General features: G+C 32.2%; 1 protein-coding gene across 9 annotated transcripts in view; it reads left to right on the top strand.

The window, feature by feature from the left end:
• Positions 1-19,336, top strand: part of Stxbp5l (syntaxin binding protein 5L) — a 347,451-nt gene that overhangs the window by 94,978 nt on the left and 233,137 nt on the right. For all 9 annotated transcript variants that reach the window (XM_048794363.1, XM_048794362.1, XM_015486887.2 and 6 more), the window contains one exon: positions 112-175. In XM_048794363.1, the coding sequence (XP_048650320.1) occupies positions 112-175 (64 nt within the window). The remainder of the gene's footprint in view (positions 1-111; positions 176-19,336) is intronic.

Below are 19,336 nucleotides of genomic sequence, written 5' to 3'. Positions count from 1 at the left end.
CCCAGAATATTGGCAGTTTATTCCATCATAATCTACTTTCTTTTTTCAGTGTGTAATGGTCAGGTATTTTAGTATTTATTTTTTGATTGCTGTTTTGAATTGATTTAACAGGTCCACCAAGACTCATCCAGGTCCTGTTGTACATTTAAGTGATAGCCCAAGAGATGAAGGCAAAGTGAGTACAATACTATTATTCTTATTTTTATTTTACTCATTCTTGAAAACAGATTTCTTATTTTTATTTCATGTCTAATATCTAGCATTCATAACATTCAGTGTAATCTAAAACTTAAAATTTGTTGACTGTATGAATGAGCTTATGAATGAATGAGTGAATGGATTACTTGTGCTAATTATGGTTCCTAATTAAGTCTTGAGTTTCACCTAAAGCTAAGTTTGGTAAATACTCGTGGAATTTTGAGGAAGGTAACATGTAAAACAGCTTTCATTTTCAAATATTCTATGCTTAAACTTATGATTATCAATGTCATTTGTCTCTGTTATTAAAGTTTGGCAGTGATAAATGACCAATGTTAAATAATGTAAATTAGCCAATTTTGATTTCATAAACATGTACTATTATAGAAAATGTTATCAGAGTACAGAAATAATCCTTGTTCATCTTGATTATTTCATAACTTGCCTTTGATCGGAAGGAAACAAAGTTGATAACATGAAAGAATCTAAAGCATCATTACCACTATAAGTAATATGTTCAAGTGCATAATTTTTATTAAATCCTATAGAAAAATGTTAATAAATTATTTAGTGTAGGTTTGATTTTTGTTTATTTTTAAGAATAGAAACTGAGTTAGATTTATTACGATAATGAGTTATCCTACAAAAATTAAATCTGAAAAGCAAGTCCATCCAGTATGTCAACATTGGAATTTTTAAATTGATCCATAAATGGAATAGATTCCAGTTAGGTGTGAACAGAGTTTATGTACTATGTAGAATTCACAAGATACTTTTAAAATTCATTAGAGAAAGTTTTTAAGAATAGTCAAGACATTCTTGAAAAAAAAGTACAGTGTGATATTGGTGCAATGATATACTAGAAGACCAATGGATCTGAATAGATTCCTGAAATGGTTCAGGTATTTTGGGAAGTTTTGTACATTTTAGAGAAGGTATTTGAATATATAATTAACTTATTAAATAATCAATCTTGACCAATTGACTAGCCATTTTGAAGAAAAATAGTAAACCTCTACCTTATGCCGCTCACAGAAATAAATTTCAAAGTAGAAAATACATAAACATTAAAATTATAGGGCATAAAGTATTTTAAGGAAATTATAGCATGTAGATCATTACTATGGAGTAGGGACACCCTCAGGCAGGACATAAAACCTAAAAATTTTCAGGATGAAAATTTTCAAGATGATCATAATAAGAGATTGACAGCAAATTAGGAGGTAATATTTCCCATATAATAGGCAAATAATTAACATGCAGAATATATAAAGAACTTGTATTAAATTTTCATCATTTGTAGTAAGGAATCAATAGTAATGTCTAATAAGGCAAGAAATAGCAATATAAATATACTTAGAAATATGAACGTCAATATGCTAGAAAAGAGTTAAAAAGATTAAAGATATTTTAATTTATTACCTGTAGAAAGCAGTGTTTGGAAGTAAGGAGGAAATAGCTCCACTAACAATTAGGGAAATACAATGTATCATTTTCCCCCATCAAGTTTGACAAAATATTAAAAGTTAAAAGCATTAGTAATACAAAGTAATGGAAAAGGCACTAAATAATATGTATATATACCATTATGGGAAACATAGCATTATCAACTTTTTAAAACATATATGTTTTTTATTCATTATGACATAGAAAATCTATTTGAGGTCTCTAAACTGTTTATGTGCCTTAAGGGACAAAATATTTAAAGCAGTCTAAAGGACTATTAATAGAAAATTGAATAAATGAATTCTGATATATATATATAATGGAAAGATCCTTAAGACACCTTTTTAAGAGAAAAGTTGCTGAGCAGTTAGGTATAAAACCACTAAAACAATGCACTTATATTTCTATATTCACATGCCTAAGAATAAAAGCCTGAAAGGATATATACAAATCTAGGGAATAGATTGGAAATTAGAATTAGGGAAAATGGTAAAAGGTATTTCTATTTTCCTTGTATTATTCAATTTTCATGAAAGAATATAATGTATGATAATTGTGTAATTACAAATTAAAAGGAATGTAAAATAAATGAACATTGACATCAAAAAGCAATTTATTTGAATAATGGCACTTGTACTTACTAACATATAACCTTGAATAACTCATTTTATTTCTTATAGACCAGTTTTTCCATCTTTTATCATGTAAAAATTTCTGATTTTTTAAAAAAATTGTCTTTTAGTTGTAGATGGATGCAATGCCTTCATTTAATTTATTTATTTTTATGTGGTGTTAAGGATTGAACCCAGTGCCTCGTACAAGCAAGGCAAGTGCTCCACCACTGAGCTACAACCCAGCCCATGTTTCTGATTTTAATGTATTCAATTTTAGCTCTTTCATTTGATTAATACCTTTTTTTCAGTATCTAGTAAATCTTTCCATTCCTGAGAAAAATACAACCCTACTTTTTTTTATCAGTTTTAAGCCTTTACATTTCATAAATAGTTTTAAAATTTATATATAATTTATTTTATGTTGGTTTGATATAGGGATATACTTTTGTCATTTACTGGATCTATTTTCCACTGACTTGTAAGACTCTTCATTCACACATCAAATTTCCATCTTGAGGGTGGATCATCTGGGTTTTCTCTTTTATTGCATGATTTATCTATTGTATCAGTGATACACTTTATTTGTTGTAATCACTTACAAAATGTCTTGATAATTGGTAAGTGGCTCCCTTTTCTTCTTCCAAGTTATCTTCGTTATTCTCACCCTTTATATTGTATATGGATTTTAGGATCAGTTTATCAAGCTCCATATAATATCCAGTAGAGATTTTATTTGAAATTTGAACATGGAGAGAAAATTTATGTTTAGCATGTTTGTTCTATCCATGAACATATATTTACTTTTGTTTTGTATATTTATTTTTGTTTTTCTTCTGTTTTTCTATAACTTTATAACTTTTGTTCATAAGTCTTAGGTATCTTTTGCTAGTTTAATTCTATGTACCTTATAGAGTGATTGCTCTAATTTTTCTTAAAACCAGTTTAATACTAATTGATTCTTACTAGTGTATAAAATACTATTTTTTATTCAAGTATATTTTGAATGTTTTGTTTTAATAGTTGTCTTTAGATTCTCTGCCATAGTCTATGCATAAAAGCATAACAAATGTGATCAAGTTGTTTCTTCTTTTCTTTCCTTTTTCTTTCTTTTCATCCCTGCCCCAGCTAGGACTGTAGCAGTGTTGAATATAAATGGCTTTGGTGGGAACTTTCTTTTGTTTTTAACTTCACAGGAAATGCTTCCAGTATTTCAGCATTAAGATATTTGTTGCTGTTCTTTGATTGATTTTACGACATTCATGTTTTCACCTATTTCCAATATTCTTTTAATTTATGAATGGTATTGAATTTGTACATGTATTGATTTGACTATTCCTTAATTGTTTAATTTGGTAAAATATGTTATTATATTGTCTAATTAAAAATTTTTTTTTTTTTGCATTTCTGGATAAATTCAACTTGGGAGGGCAAAGTTTCCCTCAGAGGCTTGATGGTAAAGTTACAAAAAGAACAAAGTTCCACAGAAGTGTTTCACAGAAGTGAAATAATATCATAGAATCAGCAGATGGACCATCTTTCTCCCCAGATATCATTTATAAAGAAACTGTGTATTAGTCTATCACACAGAAAAGGGAGCTCTTGAACTGAAATACCAGTATTGAATATAGTAATGCGTATGTCTCTTCAAATTCTCTCTACTTTTCTCATCCCCCAAACCCTTGGCTGCTTGCTTTACCTCAGGATTTTGCAGGGTTAATTAACTTCATACAGTACTGCTTCCTGAAATGGACTAGCTATACCCAGAGTCTCCAGCTCCTCTCATTGGTTCTGGAAGATGTGCCACAACATAAGTCCTGGGATCTGGCTTCCTTAATAGTTGCTAAAAGGGATGACATGACTCTGAAGTGAGGGGAATGTGAACTTCCTGTGGAGAATCATTGACTGGTATTAGACAAGAGGCAAAAATAAATTCCTCCTCTTTTCCTCCCTTTCACTTGGCTATTCTGAATCATATTTTTTAATATAAACTTTCAGAGACATCCTGTAAGTCCATACTGATGAAATACCTGCTAAGTGACTACCTCTATCTTTTCTGCTTCTTCTCATGAAATAGAGTGATAATGGATTATCTTACTGTTGCTTCTTTGCTTTAGTTTGCTTTTCTTTTACTATTGCAATACTAGGACTGTGCTTTTCCATGAAATATTAACACTTAAGTCTGTCTTAGGCTTTTTTCTATAGAACCATGGCTAAGATACTAATTACCATATGTCAGGGATTAGAAACTATAGTCCATGAGTCAAAAATATTGCCTGCTGTTTTTGTTGTTGTTGTTGTTTTATTTGAACACAATTGTGTTCCTTCATTAATGTATTGTCTTTGCGGTTTTTCCATAAGAGAAAAGTTGAACATGTATGACAGAGACTACATGGCTTGCAAGGCCAAAAATATTTACGATATGACTCTTTACATTAAAAGTTTATTGAGTCCTGTTTTAAATTGTAGACTCTCAGGATGTAATTTTGGAGTTGAATTGTATTCTTTCTAAAATAAAATAATCTGTTGATTGTGCCAAGCAGAGTGGTATTGGATCCTTCCACATAGTCACATCACAATTGTTTGAACCTTTTCTTATGATATTAGCTGTGATGAGAGGCTGCTCCAAAGATAAGATGATGGGAGATAAGCACTTGTGGCACTTAATTTATATGGGGGCAATGATAATTGTAATAATGATATAAAATAGCTTTCTGTGATGGTACTTGTAGTAATTTTCTATTACTGATATAAACTATCAAAAATTTAGTATTTTTAAAACAACAAAATTTATTATATTACAGTTCTCTGGGCCAGAAGTCTAACACAGAAGTCTTATTGAACTAAAATCAGGGTAATGGCAAGGTTGCATTCTTTTAGGTAACTCTAGAAAAGAATATGATTTCTTTCCTTTTCAGAGGCTGTGTATATTCCTTGGCTTGTAGCTTCCTTTCTCCATCTTCAAAGTCAACAGTGGAACATCTCCTGACTCTTCAGCTATCATTGTATATCTTTATGACTACATCTGGAGAAAGTTATTCACTCTTTTTCTTTTTATTATCTCACAAAATAATTTATTGGGGTCATTTGCTGAATCTTAAGATACACATTTGAGGGTAAAAATGCCTTGTTTTTAAAAAACTGTATCTGAAGGTTTTGAGGATTAGGTTTTGTTGATATTTTGAGTAGTTTTTTATTCTGCCTACGTCTTATCAGAAGTTAATTACTGATTTACCTCATCTTTTAAAGAACTCCATCCTCTTATAGTTCAATGTTAAAAATAGATCCAGGATCTGTTTATAAGGAGACTAAATGCATAGCTTTGAGAAGTCTCATTTTTTTAAGTTAGAGCCTTGATAAGGAAAGAGTATCACCCTAACATTTGGTATATTGGTTTTATAGGGCTGTCATAGCAAATTACCACAAAGTGGGTGAATTAAAACAATAGAAATTTACTTTTGGAGTCCAGAAGTCTGAAATCAAGGTGTTTGTTGGCCACACTGTTTCTGAAGGTTCTAAGGGCAAATCTTTCCTTGCCTCTTCCAATTTATATATATACATATATATATATTTATTTTTTTTTTTTGGCATGTGGTAATATAACTCTAACCTTTGCCTTTATCCTCACATGACTGTCTTCTCTGTGTCCTTTCTTCTTCTTCTGACCAACAGAGATGCCAGTTTTACCATTTCTGGGGGAGAACAGTTTCTCTTTTCTGTGAGACTGTGTAATGACTTCACTTGAGTTAGTTGCTTTGCATGATGATGATTATTTATATTTGTAAGACCACCTTCAGTGTCATTACCCTCAGGCCAATAACCAGAATCACCTCTCAGGACAGCCTAACACAGAGACATAAGTCCTCCTCTATGAACAAATAGACCACACATGAAAGAAGTATAATTCCACCAAAAGAATTTAGGATCTGTCTAATACTATCAGTCACCAAGGGAATTTGTTTTGGAGTGGTTTTTGAGGGTTTGAACTTGTGGAGGCATAGAGGAGAGTTCATTTACAACGGGGCACTCACCCATGATTTGGAATTTAATACTTTGGCAATGATATTTTATCTGGTCTTAGTAATTTTCTGGGTTGGCTTTTTGAAGCCTGGACTCAACAAAGCCATATAGTAAATAGAGATATCAGAAACTTTTAGCATAGTATTAAAGAAAGGACCAGAAGACTTGGGGAGATGGTAATTTTAAAATGAATATATTCTGTTTTCCCTGGTTATTCACGTCATGACTGTGTTCCCTCTGAGGCCTAAGGACACTGCCCCTATGTAACTTAATGAGGAATATTCTGTAAATGTATATATCTTTGAGAGACTTGGTAGTGACTATCCTTTTTAGGCCTTTGTTGACAGTAGGAGACAATGGCAGAGAGCCAGTGTCCATAAATCTACGAGGATTAAATATTATGGATAGATAGAGGCCAGGTGGCAATATTTAACCATCTGGCAGTGTGGATATAAATTACCATAACAGGTGGCAAAGTTGGAGTGGAAAACGTGAACTCTGTGATAATAACAAATACATGATGATGTTTCTAGGAGCAGAATTAGGTGACCAGCTTACTTGAATTTTGTTTGATTTGCATAATTAGAAAAAAATCAAGAGAAGTTTAGCTTTTGATATTCACCACCAAAATGTAAAATTATTGTGTCTCATCATGTTTTCAGATACAAGTGAGTTCAGAGATCCAGAATCAATTGATTAAAAAGAGTAGTCAGTTCTCTCTAAAGAAGGATCCTGAAATTCCCTCATAAGCACATATAGTAATTATAGGAATATCTATAGTCATTTGCAGGAGCAGCTATTTATTGTTTCAGGATAATAGGCATAGAGTCAGAGCAGACAGTCCTACTGGGAGATCCAAAAAGCATTGTTGTCCTCCAGTTAGGGACTAACTGTGTGTGGAACTAAGTAATCAGGTGATAAATGGAGTTTGGGCTCAAGACAAAGCTCACAGTAGATCCACTGGGTGTATAAATACACCCAACCATTTTTTCCAAATGTATAATTTGGACAGATGTGCTTAGTAACTGAGTTAATCCTTGTATTGGTTTCCTGACATTGTTATTAGGGCTATAATAGGAAGGGAAAATTGAAATTCCTGCCTGCCTCTGCCAAGATTATTTTAAGAAACAAGGTTGTACCTCTGAGGGAGATAAAAAAATTAGACTTGAACGATAAAATGATAATGGTCATTCAGGAATGATAAATCCTTCCTGAATTTTTTGGGTTTTGCCAAAAAACAACATGGATCTAGGTTGGTAATAGTAAACCACTGTGAAATTAGTCAAGTGATAGCTTCAATGACATTTGCCTTGTTTTTGATACTTTTATGGGTGAAGATCAGCACCTCCTGTGGTACTTAATATACACTGATTTAGTAAAATCTTTTTTTTTAATCTATCGATAATCATCATCAGAAAATATTAACATCAGCTTGATTTTATAAGAAGGGATAGTTATATAAGTTTACAATCTTTCCACAGATTATGCTATTTTTCTTAATCTCCATTAAGATACAATCCCGAGGAATCTTGGTTATCTGGATATTTTTTTGAAAGCACTCAAATTCCCTTTGATGATTATATAATACAAAATGGGTGAGCAAAAGTTGCAAGTGCCTATATACCTCGTAAGAGTTATCTGTCACAGGGTGAAAAATAAATCATAGAGTCAGGAGACTGTCCTGCTTGTGATTTTTTTAGATTTATGGTCTGAGGCTTACAAGGACATCTCATTTAAGTAAAAGCATAAGTTATTATACTTCCTCTTACTTACTTGTCCTCTTATTGTACTTCCTTACACAGCTCAAAGCATATGTTTAAAAGGCTAGGTAAAATGGATAATTCCTTAGGGAAATTATCAACACTAAAACCAAAGGAAACAGAAAATTTAAGAAAATGAGAAAGGTATTAAATTATTACTCCTACCCCAAAATGTCACATTTGTGGGCCTTTTGGGATTTGGATAATAGAATATAATGCTCTTGAAATTAACGCTGTGAATACATTTTTAGGTCATCCAAATGCATGCCAATTTTAAGTAGGGCCTAGAGAAAAAGGGGCCTCTTTACTAACTTACAGCTGTTTTGCAAGCTATCTTGCCTCCACCCTACTTGGAATCCATAATTTCATAGATCTGATAGAGCTTAATGTATCTGGTAGATAAGACTATTCTATTGGAAGGCCCACTAGGTGGGTCATAGTAGCTACTCTCTATTGTAGAAACTGAACCATGGGACATTAAATGACTATGTAATCTGAGCTGTCCTTTATGAATTAGATGTTGCCATATTCACTAAGTTTTAACATTGGGTGGGAAAAATAGTATATTAAGGAGTCATTTGTTGAGCTGTCCAAAAGACATGAGTAAATTAGATGTAAAAGAAGCCGATCTGTTGTAGCAATGTATTTCTCTGAACCTACATAGATGATCTCATGGGATGAGATGGGAGGGAAACATTTAAAACCTACTAACAGAAAAATAAAGACTTTACGCCTTCTTCCCATACAGGTCCAATGATTAATTGGCACTAGCTAAACACAGACGACTACTCAATTAGATCTCCACTTAGGGGTGACCCTGAATTATCTTGGTAAAGAAAATTGTCACAGTGGATAGAGCCACAGAAATACACTTAACTGTATATTTTGTCTAGAGAGAGACACAATAATTAAAAATTTAAAAAAATTCCCTGTACCTTGGAAATTTTAAAACTCTTCATTAACCAAATATAAACAAATATAAAATACAAATCAAAATTTAAGAGTAATAACCTTTAACAGTAGTAAATGCTTACATATCAGGATCCATGGTAAATAATTAAACTAGTTGCTATAAATAACCTATAGCTTTTAATATTTATATTACTGAAAACTGTAAATTAAAATGCAAAAATTTATTATTACACAAAAAACTGGAAAAAGGAATAAGAAAATAAAGCAAAAGCAAATAAAAGAGACAAAGGTAAAAGTAAAAGCAGATCCTAAATTAGTTCTCCTAATTTTAATCAACATACTACTTTATTTAGTGGGGCATAAAATATGTAACCAATAAAAATAGTGAAAAATGAAGATACACTAAATAATGCAAACATGGAGGATTTATACTATAACAATGGAAAATTTTAAACACTTAAATTATTTTACACAGCTCAAAGAATATATGTTTAAAAGGCTAGGTAAAATGAATAATTCCTTAGGAAAATTATCAACATTAAAACCAAAGGAAATAGAAAATTTAAGAAAATGAGAAAGGTATTAAATTATTATTCCTACCCCAAAACACCAGACCTAGATGACTTTGCAAGGGAAATTTGCTAAAATTTCAAATACTGGATAATCTCAGGGCTATATAAACTGTTCAAAAACAGTCATTGCTAAACTATAGCCAGTGGGATAAGTCTGACCTGCCTCTTGTTGTTCTAATTAAAGTTTTATTGGAGATTATAGTTGGAAAGCTTAAAATATTTACTGTCTGTTCAATTACAGAAAATATTTACTAAACCTTATTTCCAGTATAGATTCAAAAACAAAAATTTGCAAGTTATTTCTATGAGGCATTTATAAAATTGACAACTCAATTATAAAGATGCACAAAAAGACAATTATGGAAAATAATAGCGTCATCAAGATGGCAGAATAGAGAGCTGTAGCTGTAGCTCAGTGGTAAAGCACTTGCCTAGCACATGTGAAGCCCTAGATTCAATCCTCAGCACCTCATAAAGATAAATAAATAAAATAAAGGTATTGTGTCCATCTACAACTTAAATATATATATAAATGATGGCAGAGTAGAAAGGCTGGACATTCTTGCTCTTCGCAAACATTGATTCAACCATAGTTTATGTATAGATTCTCTTTGTTAAAAATAAGCTAATTAAAAGGTTTCTGCACCCTCAGAGAACATAAAATCTTTCATCAAAGCCAGTAAGGAAATTCAGTATAACCTTTCACCAGAGATCCTGCTATATGTAGTACTCCATGACAAAGAAGAGATTCATAGTCCTCAGCTTTACCCACGGGATGGAAGGGCTTTGATCGTATATCAACACCCCAGCTTTTCCAAATGGATGTCCGGAGGACTGGGTTTAGTCTTGAAGTACTGAGGGGTCTGACATAATCTATAAGTCCAGGAGAGAATGCAGACAGCAATTCAGGTTGATAAAAACCATTGATTCTCTCTCTGCTTATCACAGAGACAGCAGGTTAAAAAAAAAAAAATCCCAGATCCCTTTCTTGCCTCTTATGATGGAAAGAGTTGATCTCTGTGTTCAATTTCCCAGTTCTCTGGGAATACCTAAAAACTAGTATCTGTCTTACTGACTTAAATCTCTGAGTCTGACACAATCTGGCTACATGGGGAGAACCAAGGTGGTGGTTTAGACTGATAGATGTCATAGCTACACCGACTGGCTCAGCATAGAACAGACAGAAACCACCACTGCCTGCTTCTTTATAGGAAGGGATAGACTTATAGAGGCCCTCAGAGTTTTCAGCCAGGCTGTTGGTGAGGGAATTCTCCTATGGGAGGCAATTAGGGGAGCTTGGGAGATGAGCTTGTTTTGTTTAGTGCCAGACACCAACACAGAGATTAAAGAAAAGTAAGGAATGTGACAAATTTCCCCCAAAATAACAATATAATTCTCCTGAGACCAGCTCCAATGAAACAGATTTATTTTATTTACCTGACAGCTAATGACTCTCATAAAGATACTCATTGAATCAATAAAATTTTATGCATGAACAAAATGAAAGTTTCAATGAAGATAAAATTTTTAAGAGTGCTAAACAAATCATGAACCTGAAGAAAATAACTAAACTGAAAAAATTCCTGAGAGATGACAATAGCAGACTAGATGAAGTAGAAGAAAGGATCACACAAGTCAAAGATGGGTCACAGGAAATAATTTAGAGGAACAAAAAAGGAAAAAAATAATGAAAAACAGTAAGCTTAAGAGATTTGGGATAACATCAAATGGACCAATATGGATATCACAGAAAGTTCAGAAGGAGATGAAATGAAGAATCAAAGTTTATTCCTTTGATTTGCATTTATTTTCAACAGGTTGGGGGAACTTGAAATTAATAAAAGAAATAATTAGTAGAAATCTCCTAAATTTGGGAAGAAACTAGATATCCAAATCCAAAGGCCAAAGGACACCAAATGAAATAAACCTAAAGAAATCTGTTCGGAGAGACATTATAACCAAATTGTCAAAAATTAAAGAGAATTTTGAAAGCAACAAGGAAAAAGCCGTGTTCTTCTGTATAAGAGGGAATCCTCATAAGATTATCTAGTTTTTCCAGCAGAAAAATTGCTAGCCAGATGGGAGTGGGAAGATATATTCAATGTGTGAAAAGAGAGAAAACAAACAAACAAAAAAACAACCCAACCAAGAATATCATACTTTGCAAAACTGCCCTGCAAAAATGAAAGAAAAATATTTTCCCAAACAAAAGCTGAAAGGTTTATAAGAAATGCTAAGGTATTTTTCCAGTTGAAACAAAGGGTGCTGAATGGCAACAAGATAGCAGAAAAAAACAATGAAACCCATTGATAGAGTAAATATAGAGACAAATAAAAATTACTGTAACTGTAGTGATGGTAGTTAAATCACTTAAGAATAATATAATTTAAAAAATTATCAAAAATAGGTATAATTTTAAAACTTACTAAAAGATTGACAATATGAATAGATGGAAATTGTGAAAAAATACTATAAAATGTGTTTTGGGGTAGGGGAAATTAAAGTGTAGAATTTTTGTATACCATTGAACCTAAGTTATTATCAGGATAAAAGAATGTTATATTTTATGTAACCTCTAAGCTAGCTATCTGCACAAAGAATGCCTGTAGAAGTTACACGCAAGTAAAAGGAATAAAAGCATATCCATAAAAAATCAAGGAACTTCAAAACAAACAGAAAACAACAAGATGATAACAATAAGTCCTTCCCCATCAATAATTAATTTAAATGGAAATGGATTGAACTCCCCATTGAAAAGTGGCTGCATGAATTTAGAAAAATTAAGACCCCACTGTCTGAAAGAAACTCACCTCAAATTTAAAGGCACAAAAGCAAAAGTGACAGGATGAAAAATGATATATCATGCAAATAGTAATCCTTGCAAATGTTAACCAAAAGATTAGAGGGATGGTTGACTTCAGACAACATAGACTTTTAAGTAAAAAGTTATCACAAAAAACAAAGAAGGATATTATATATGATAACTGAGCCTATCTTCCAGGAAAATAATAATCATAAATATGCGTGCATCAAACACCAAAGTGCCTAATATACAAAGCAAACATTGACAGAAATGAAGGGAAGAAAGAAATGGCAATATATTCACAGGAACCTTCAATAAACCCACTTTTAATAATGGGCAGGTTATCCAGATAGAAGATCAGAAGGAAAGAAAGGAGTTGAATAATACTATAGATCAAAGGGACTTAATAGATATATACAGAACTTTCATACAACAGCAGCAGCATACATATTCTTCTGACATACAAAGATGGAGAACATGTTAGGCCACAGGTCTTAACAGATTTTGAAGTATCCTTTGAGACCACAATGAAATAAAACTAGAAATCAGTGAGAAGGAAACTTTAAAATTCATAAATATATGGAAACATGCTCTCAAACAAATTAGTGGCTCAATAGGAAATTAGAAAATTCCTGTGACAAGACAAAACATACTACACCAAAAATTATGGGATGTAGCAAAAATAGCACTAAGAAGGAAGTTCTAGCAATAAATGCCTGCATTAAAAAATAAGGACGATCTCGAAACAACCTAACTTTAATTCAAGGAGCTAGAATAAGATAATCAAACTAAGTACACATGTAGAGAAAGAGGTAAGTAAAGATTAGAATGGAAATAAATGAAATAAACAATAGAAAAACCAACAAAACTGAGTTGATTTTCTGAAGAGATCAATAAAATAGCAAAACCTTTAGCTAGTCTAAGAAAAAAAAAAAGGAACACTCATAAAATCAGAAATGAAAGAAAGGATTTATAACTGATGCCACAGAAATAAGAAGAATCATGAGAGACTACTATGAACAACTACATACCAACAAATTATAATCCAGAAGAAATTGACAAATTCCTAGAAAATTCCTACCAGAACAGGACATTAATAAATAAATGGTTTGAACTTATCTGTAACTAATATGGAAATTGAATCAGTAACCCAAAACTTCCTAACAAAGAAAAGCCCAGAGCAGATAGCTTCACTATGAATTGTACTAAGCATTTAAAGAAGATTTAACACGAGTATTTCTCAAACTCTTCCCAAAGCTGGAAAAAAGGGAACACTAACTTTCTTATTTAAGAGGCCAGCATTACTCTGACACAAAAGCTGGAAAAAATACAAGAAAATAAAATTGCCGGTGAGTACCTGGGATGAATATAGATGCAAAAATCCTCAGCAACATACTAGCAAATCGAAGCCAACAGCATATTAAAAGGATTATGCACCATGATTAAGTGGGATTGACAGTGTCAAGAATTCACAGTAGAGAGTTGTTCAACAGATTGGGAAAACTGAAGAATATGTAAAAGATTATAATTGGGCCTTTACCTTATAACATACTCAAGAATCATTTCAAAAGAATTGAGGACTTAAACATGACCTGAAGCTGTAAAACACCTAAGAGTAAAGTTTCATGACACTGATATTGATAATGACTTTATAAATATGACACCAGAAATACAGAAAATAAAATAAGAAATGAACAGTAAGACTACATCAAATTTAAAACCTTCTGTACTGCAAGGAAAACGGACAGAGTGAAAAGGCAACAGATAGAATTGGAAAAGTTTTCAAAACCATATATCTGATAGAGGGTTATTCTCCAAAGTATATTTTGTAAAACCTCCTACAACTCAATAATTTTAAAAAAGCTGATATCCTGATTTAAAAGTGGAGCTACAACTTGAATAGATATTTAACTAAAACAAGCACACAAATGATCCATAGGTATATGAAAAAAGTCTGAATACCAACAATCTTTAGAGAAACACACATCAAAGGCACAAATGAGAGATTACTTCACATCTGTCACAATGGTTAGTAGTAAGAAAAAAATAAAAGATGTCTATTGGATATGGAAAAACTAAATTCTTTGTATTCACTTGTGAATTGTTCCATTACTATGGAGCACATTTTTGAGGTTCCTTACACACACACACACACACACAAAGAACTATATATGATTCAGCAATTGTACTTCTAGAGATATACTCTAAAAAAATTGAAATCAGGATCTCAAAGAGATATGTATTTCTATATTCATTGTAACACTATTCATAGTAGCCAAGATGTAGAAACAGCCAGAATGGCCATTGACAAATAAGTAAAGAAAAGAAAATATGGTATGTGCATGCAATGGAATATTCTTCACCCTTCAAAAAGAAGGGAAATTCTGCAATATGTGACAAAATGGATGAATCTTGAGGATATTATGCTACGTGAAATAAGCCAGTCACAGAAGGACAAATACTGCACAGTTCAATTTGTATAAGGTATCTAACACAGTCAAATTCAGAGAATATAAAACTGTAATGATTGACAGGGCCTGGGGGAGGCAGTAATGGAAATTTAATCAATGAACTTAAAAGTTTAATCAAACAAGATGAATAAGCTCTAGAAATCTGTACAACATTATACGTATATTCAAGGAAAAGGTATTGTATACTTATAAATTTGATAAGAGATCTTGTGTACTTACTACAATAAAATAAAATATCAATGGAAAATTCTTAAATAAAATATTAGAACACAGAATCCAATAGTACATTAAAAATAGCTCATTATGATAAATGGTGTTTTGTTCCAGGAATGCAAGGATATACTATTAGAAAATGTGTTAATAGTAGATCTAAGGAAAAATATTATCATTCTATGTGATGCTGAAAAAATCTTTGAATAAAATTTAACACCCGTGATATTTCCATTCTTGATAATGGTGGATTACCTTGTTTCCAATCATCATCCCACTGGAAGAACTAGGAAATACAGACAACATATTTTTGAAAGTCTTCTTGAATGCTCCAGAGAATGACCAAACATTTGGCATCACCTTTCCCTTTTTAAATTACAGTGGCTGAGAGACTAAGTGGCCAAACCTATAGGATAGTCATTAACTGGGAAGATAAGCAGAGTGTCCTGCAAGATAGTCCTGGAAGATGATGGGATAAAAGGAAAGCCAGCTAGAAATCCTTGTAAACATTATCTCAGACTGTTTGGGGGATTAAATTGATCTTTTTAGCCTAATTGCCTAATAAAAACAAATAACATGGTGGACACAAGAATCAGAATAGACCAAAAACTAATAGAACAAACAAAGTAGAAACAGAACAATAGGGGATTTGAATTACAGTTTTAACACAATTTTAACTGTGATTGAAATGTAAACTCTAAATCATGGAGAATTTTGCCAGAGAAGTGGAAAATAAAAAACAAAATACCTGATTATAAACAAATGAAAAGATAACTGAACAAGTATATGAATAATACATTATTTAGGAGAGGGGAGAGAAAATTTAGCAGTAATAATATTTCAAGAACTAATGGATGATACTTTTCCACAACTGATGAGATATTGGAAATCAAGATGAATTACAGACTCAAAGGAGGCATAATATAAAGTCCACCTAGGCATATCAAAGAGAAAAATCTGCAAAGCATTCAGAGCATGGGGAGTGGGGGGGCGGGGAAGCAATGAGTCTCACAGCAGATATCTAAATGTAAAAATGGGAAATGAGGACAATAGAGTGATATTGTCAAGGGGCTAGGGAAAACAACAACTGCCTATACAGAATTCTCTACAAAATTATTTTTAAAAACATCAAATTCATTGTCTTCAACAAATGAAATTTGTGACAATTCATGAGTAGCAAATATGCACTAAGGAGAAAACTAAAAGACTTCAGAAAGAAAATGAAATTTATCCATTATATAAGAACAGAGATGAAGGAAGGAGTAAAAAACAAAAAGGATTGGTTAAACTGAGGCAATATTTCATATAAATAATGATAATGACTTCAGGGAATATAATATATTGAGGATTAAAATACAAGGGAAAATAGGTAAAAAGTGAGGCTGAAGTTTATTGAATTTAACTTCTAAGGCCATAGTGATGGTTAATTCATTATGTGTTGAATTGAATAGTTAAGTAATACCCAGATAACTGATAAAACATTATTTCTTTCTTTTCCTTTTTTGGTACCAGGGATTGAACTGAGGGACACTTGACCACTGAGCCACATCCCTAGCTCTATTTTGTATTTTATTTAGAGACAGGGTCTCACTGAATTGCTTAGCACCTTGCCTTTGCTGAGGCTGGCTTTGAGCCAGCAATCCTCCTGTCTCACCCTCCAGATCCGCTGGGATTACAGGCATGTTCCACCACACCCAGCAAAGCATTATTTCTGAGTGCATCTAGATGGTTTCAAGAAAAGATGAGCATTTGAATGAGCTTGGCCCTCTTCAATATGTGAATTTACTCTCTTCTGGAGCTGATATATTCTGCTCTGGAACATCAGAGCTCAAAGTTCACAAGCCTTCAGACTCTGTCTTCTACCAATGCTTCTCCTTCCTCTGATTCTCAGGCCTTCAAACTCAGACTGAATTCAATCCCATAAGTTTTTTCACAGATGACGTTTTGTGGGGTTTTGCCTTTATAACTACATGAGCCAATTTCCATCAAACACATACACACCCCACCATATTCATTGTTTCTCTGTGAAGAACCCTGAATAATATATTCCTTATAATTTCCAGAGAGTAACAAAAGTATTAATTTACATCACACTTTGATAAGTTACGGAAAAATTTTCTATCCTTGTAGGAGCACTAAAAGAATTAATAAGTAAATGTATTATGTATAATTAAATAGAGTAGGAAACTGGTATAAGAACAAATTGCTAGCCATCCCTTCTCTCCCACTTCTCCATAGAAGGAAAATAAAATGGGATAATAATTCAGCAGAAAAAATAATGATCCTAAATTTGCATATATCTAATGACAGCGTTATAGTGTACAGGCAGTGTACTTCACATAGTACCATGTTACCTGAAAATTATGCAAATTTGAACCATCTTTTCACTTTGCAAGATTCCTTGGTGTATGTGTGTTTTTGTATGTATGATTTGATAAGGCTACCTTTAAAAATAATACAAGGCAAAATGAAAAGAATTAAAATGAAAAATATTTAAGTTCACAATTGTGGCTGGAGATTTTATTACACTTCTCCCAATTACTGAGAAAATAAGCAAATAAAGACAATTAGTAAGAATAACAAAAATTTGAACCACATGATTAATAAACTTATACCCAACCCTTAAAGACTACATATTATTGTCAAGCACACACAGGGAGTAGCAAAAGTATTACCAAAGATTTACATTTGCTGAATTATAAAATATATGTCAAAAATTTCAGAGTTAAAATAATATACAATATATTCTCTAAACTCAAGAGAATTAAGATTATCAATAAGAAAAACATAAATAGGAAATCCCGCTAATGACTAGTGATTAAGCACCATACTTCTCAATAGCTTATAGTTCAAGGAAGAAATCAGAACAGAAATTGCAATATATTTCAAATTAAATTAGAATAAAAACATGGCATGTCAAACTTAGAGGGTAATTAGAGCTGTGCCTAGATGAATGTTTATAGCTTTTATTTCATTTATTAAAAGGGGAGAAAAGCTGAAAAATCTATGATCTTAGTATCCAACCCAGGAAGTTAAAAATATAGTGAATTAAACCCAATGAAAGTAGAAGAAAGATAACAGAGATGTGACAATTTAATTTATGGCATCGACACCTTTGGGTCTTAGGGTACTCAGCTATTTGATCAAACACTATTCTCAGTGTTTCTATGAGGATGGTGTTGGACAAAGTTAACATTAAACCTATAGACTGAGAAAAGCAAATTGTCCTTCATAATGTGGATGGGTTTCATCAATCGGATGAAGGCCTGAATAAAACAAAAAGGCTGAGCCTCTCCTGAGGAAGAGAGATTCTTCCTGCCTGTCTGCTTTGGAATTGAGACATCAGCTTTTACCTGGCCTTTGGGACTCTAATGGAAACATCGACTCTTCCTGGTACTTGAGCCTGCTGGTCTCTAGACCATAACTACACCATCAATTTTCCTGGTTCTCAGGCCTTCAGATTCAGATTGGAACAACATCATTTCTCCTGGGTCTCCAGCTTGCCAACTTACCCTGCATATCTTGGGACTTGTCAGCCTCCGTAATCATGTGAGCCGATTCCTCATGATAAATCTTTCTATACAGAAATATATCCTATTGACTTGTTTATCTAAAGAACCCTAATTCAAAAAATAAGAGTAGATATTAAAGTAATGTAAAACAAAGTTAATACTTTAGCAAAAATGAGAGTTGATTTTTTTAATTTGACGTATCTGTGGCAAGTCTGATCAAGAATGAATGAGAAGGCACACAAGATCACAAATAATTTTTGTTCATTCTAGGAATGTAGTTGGTTTAGCATTTTAAGAATGTAGTTGGTTTAGATTTTCAAAATCAATATAATTCACATTTTAACAGAAATTAGGACAGAATATATGACATTAAAAATAGATACATAAGAAACATTTAATAAAATTCAACTTCCCTTCAGCATAAAAATCTCTTGGTATTCTAGAAAAAGAAAGAAACTTCTTGACTCTGAACTTTGTTAATTTACTCAAAGCTAAGAAAATGTCCTCCTTAATGGTGAATAAATAAAATTTTTCTGTAATCAGAAATGAGATAAAGTGCCTATTATGTATCTTTCTATTAAACATTGTACAGCTATTGACAATATAAATTATTAGAGAAAATGAGAAAGAATTGAAACCTTCATATGCAGCTTGTGGAAATTAAAACTGGTTTAACCACTTTGGAGAACTGCTTGGTAACATCAGTTAAAGTTAAACATGTTCATACTCTATGGACCAGCATATACTTGATAGAATGCACCTGTTCACCAATATATATATATATATATATATATATATATATATATATATATATATATATA

Source organism: Marmota marmota, unplaced genomic scaffold (genome assembly GCF_001458135.2).
Source record: "Marmota marmota marmota unplaced genomic scaffold, marMar, whole genome shotgun sequence".
NCBI lineage: Eukaryota > Metazoa > Chordata > Mammalia > Rodentia > Sciuridae > Marmota > Marmota marmota.
Note: the sequence above shows the minus strand (reverse complement) of the source record. Positions and strands in the feature narration are given on the sequence as shown.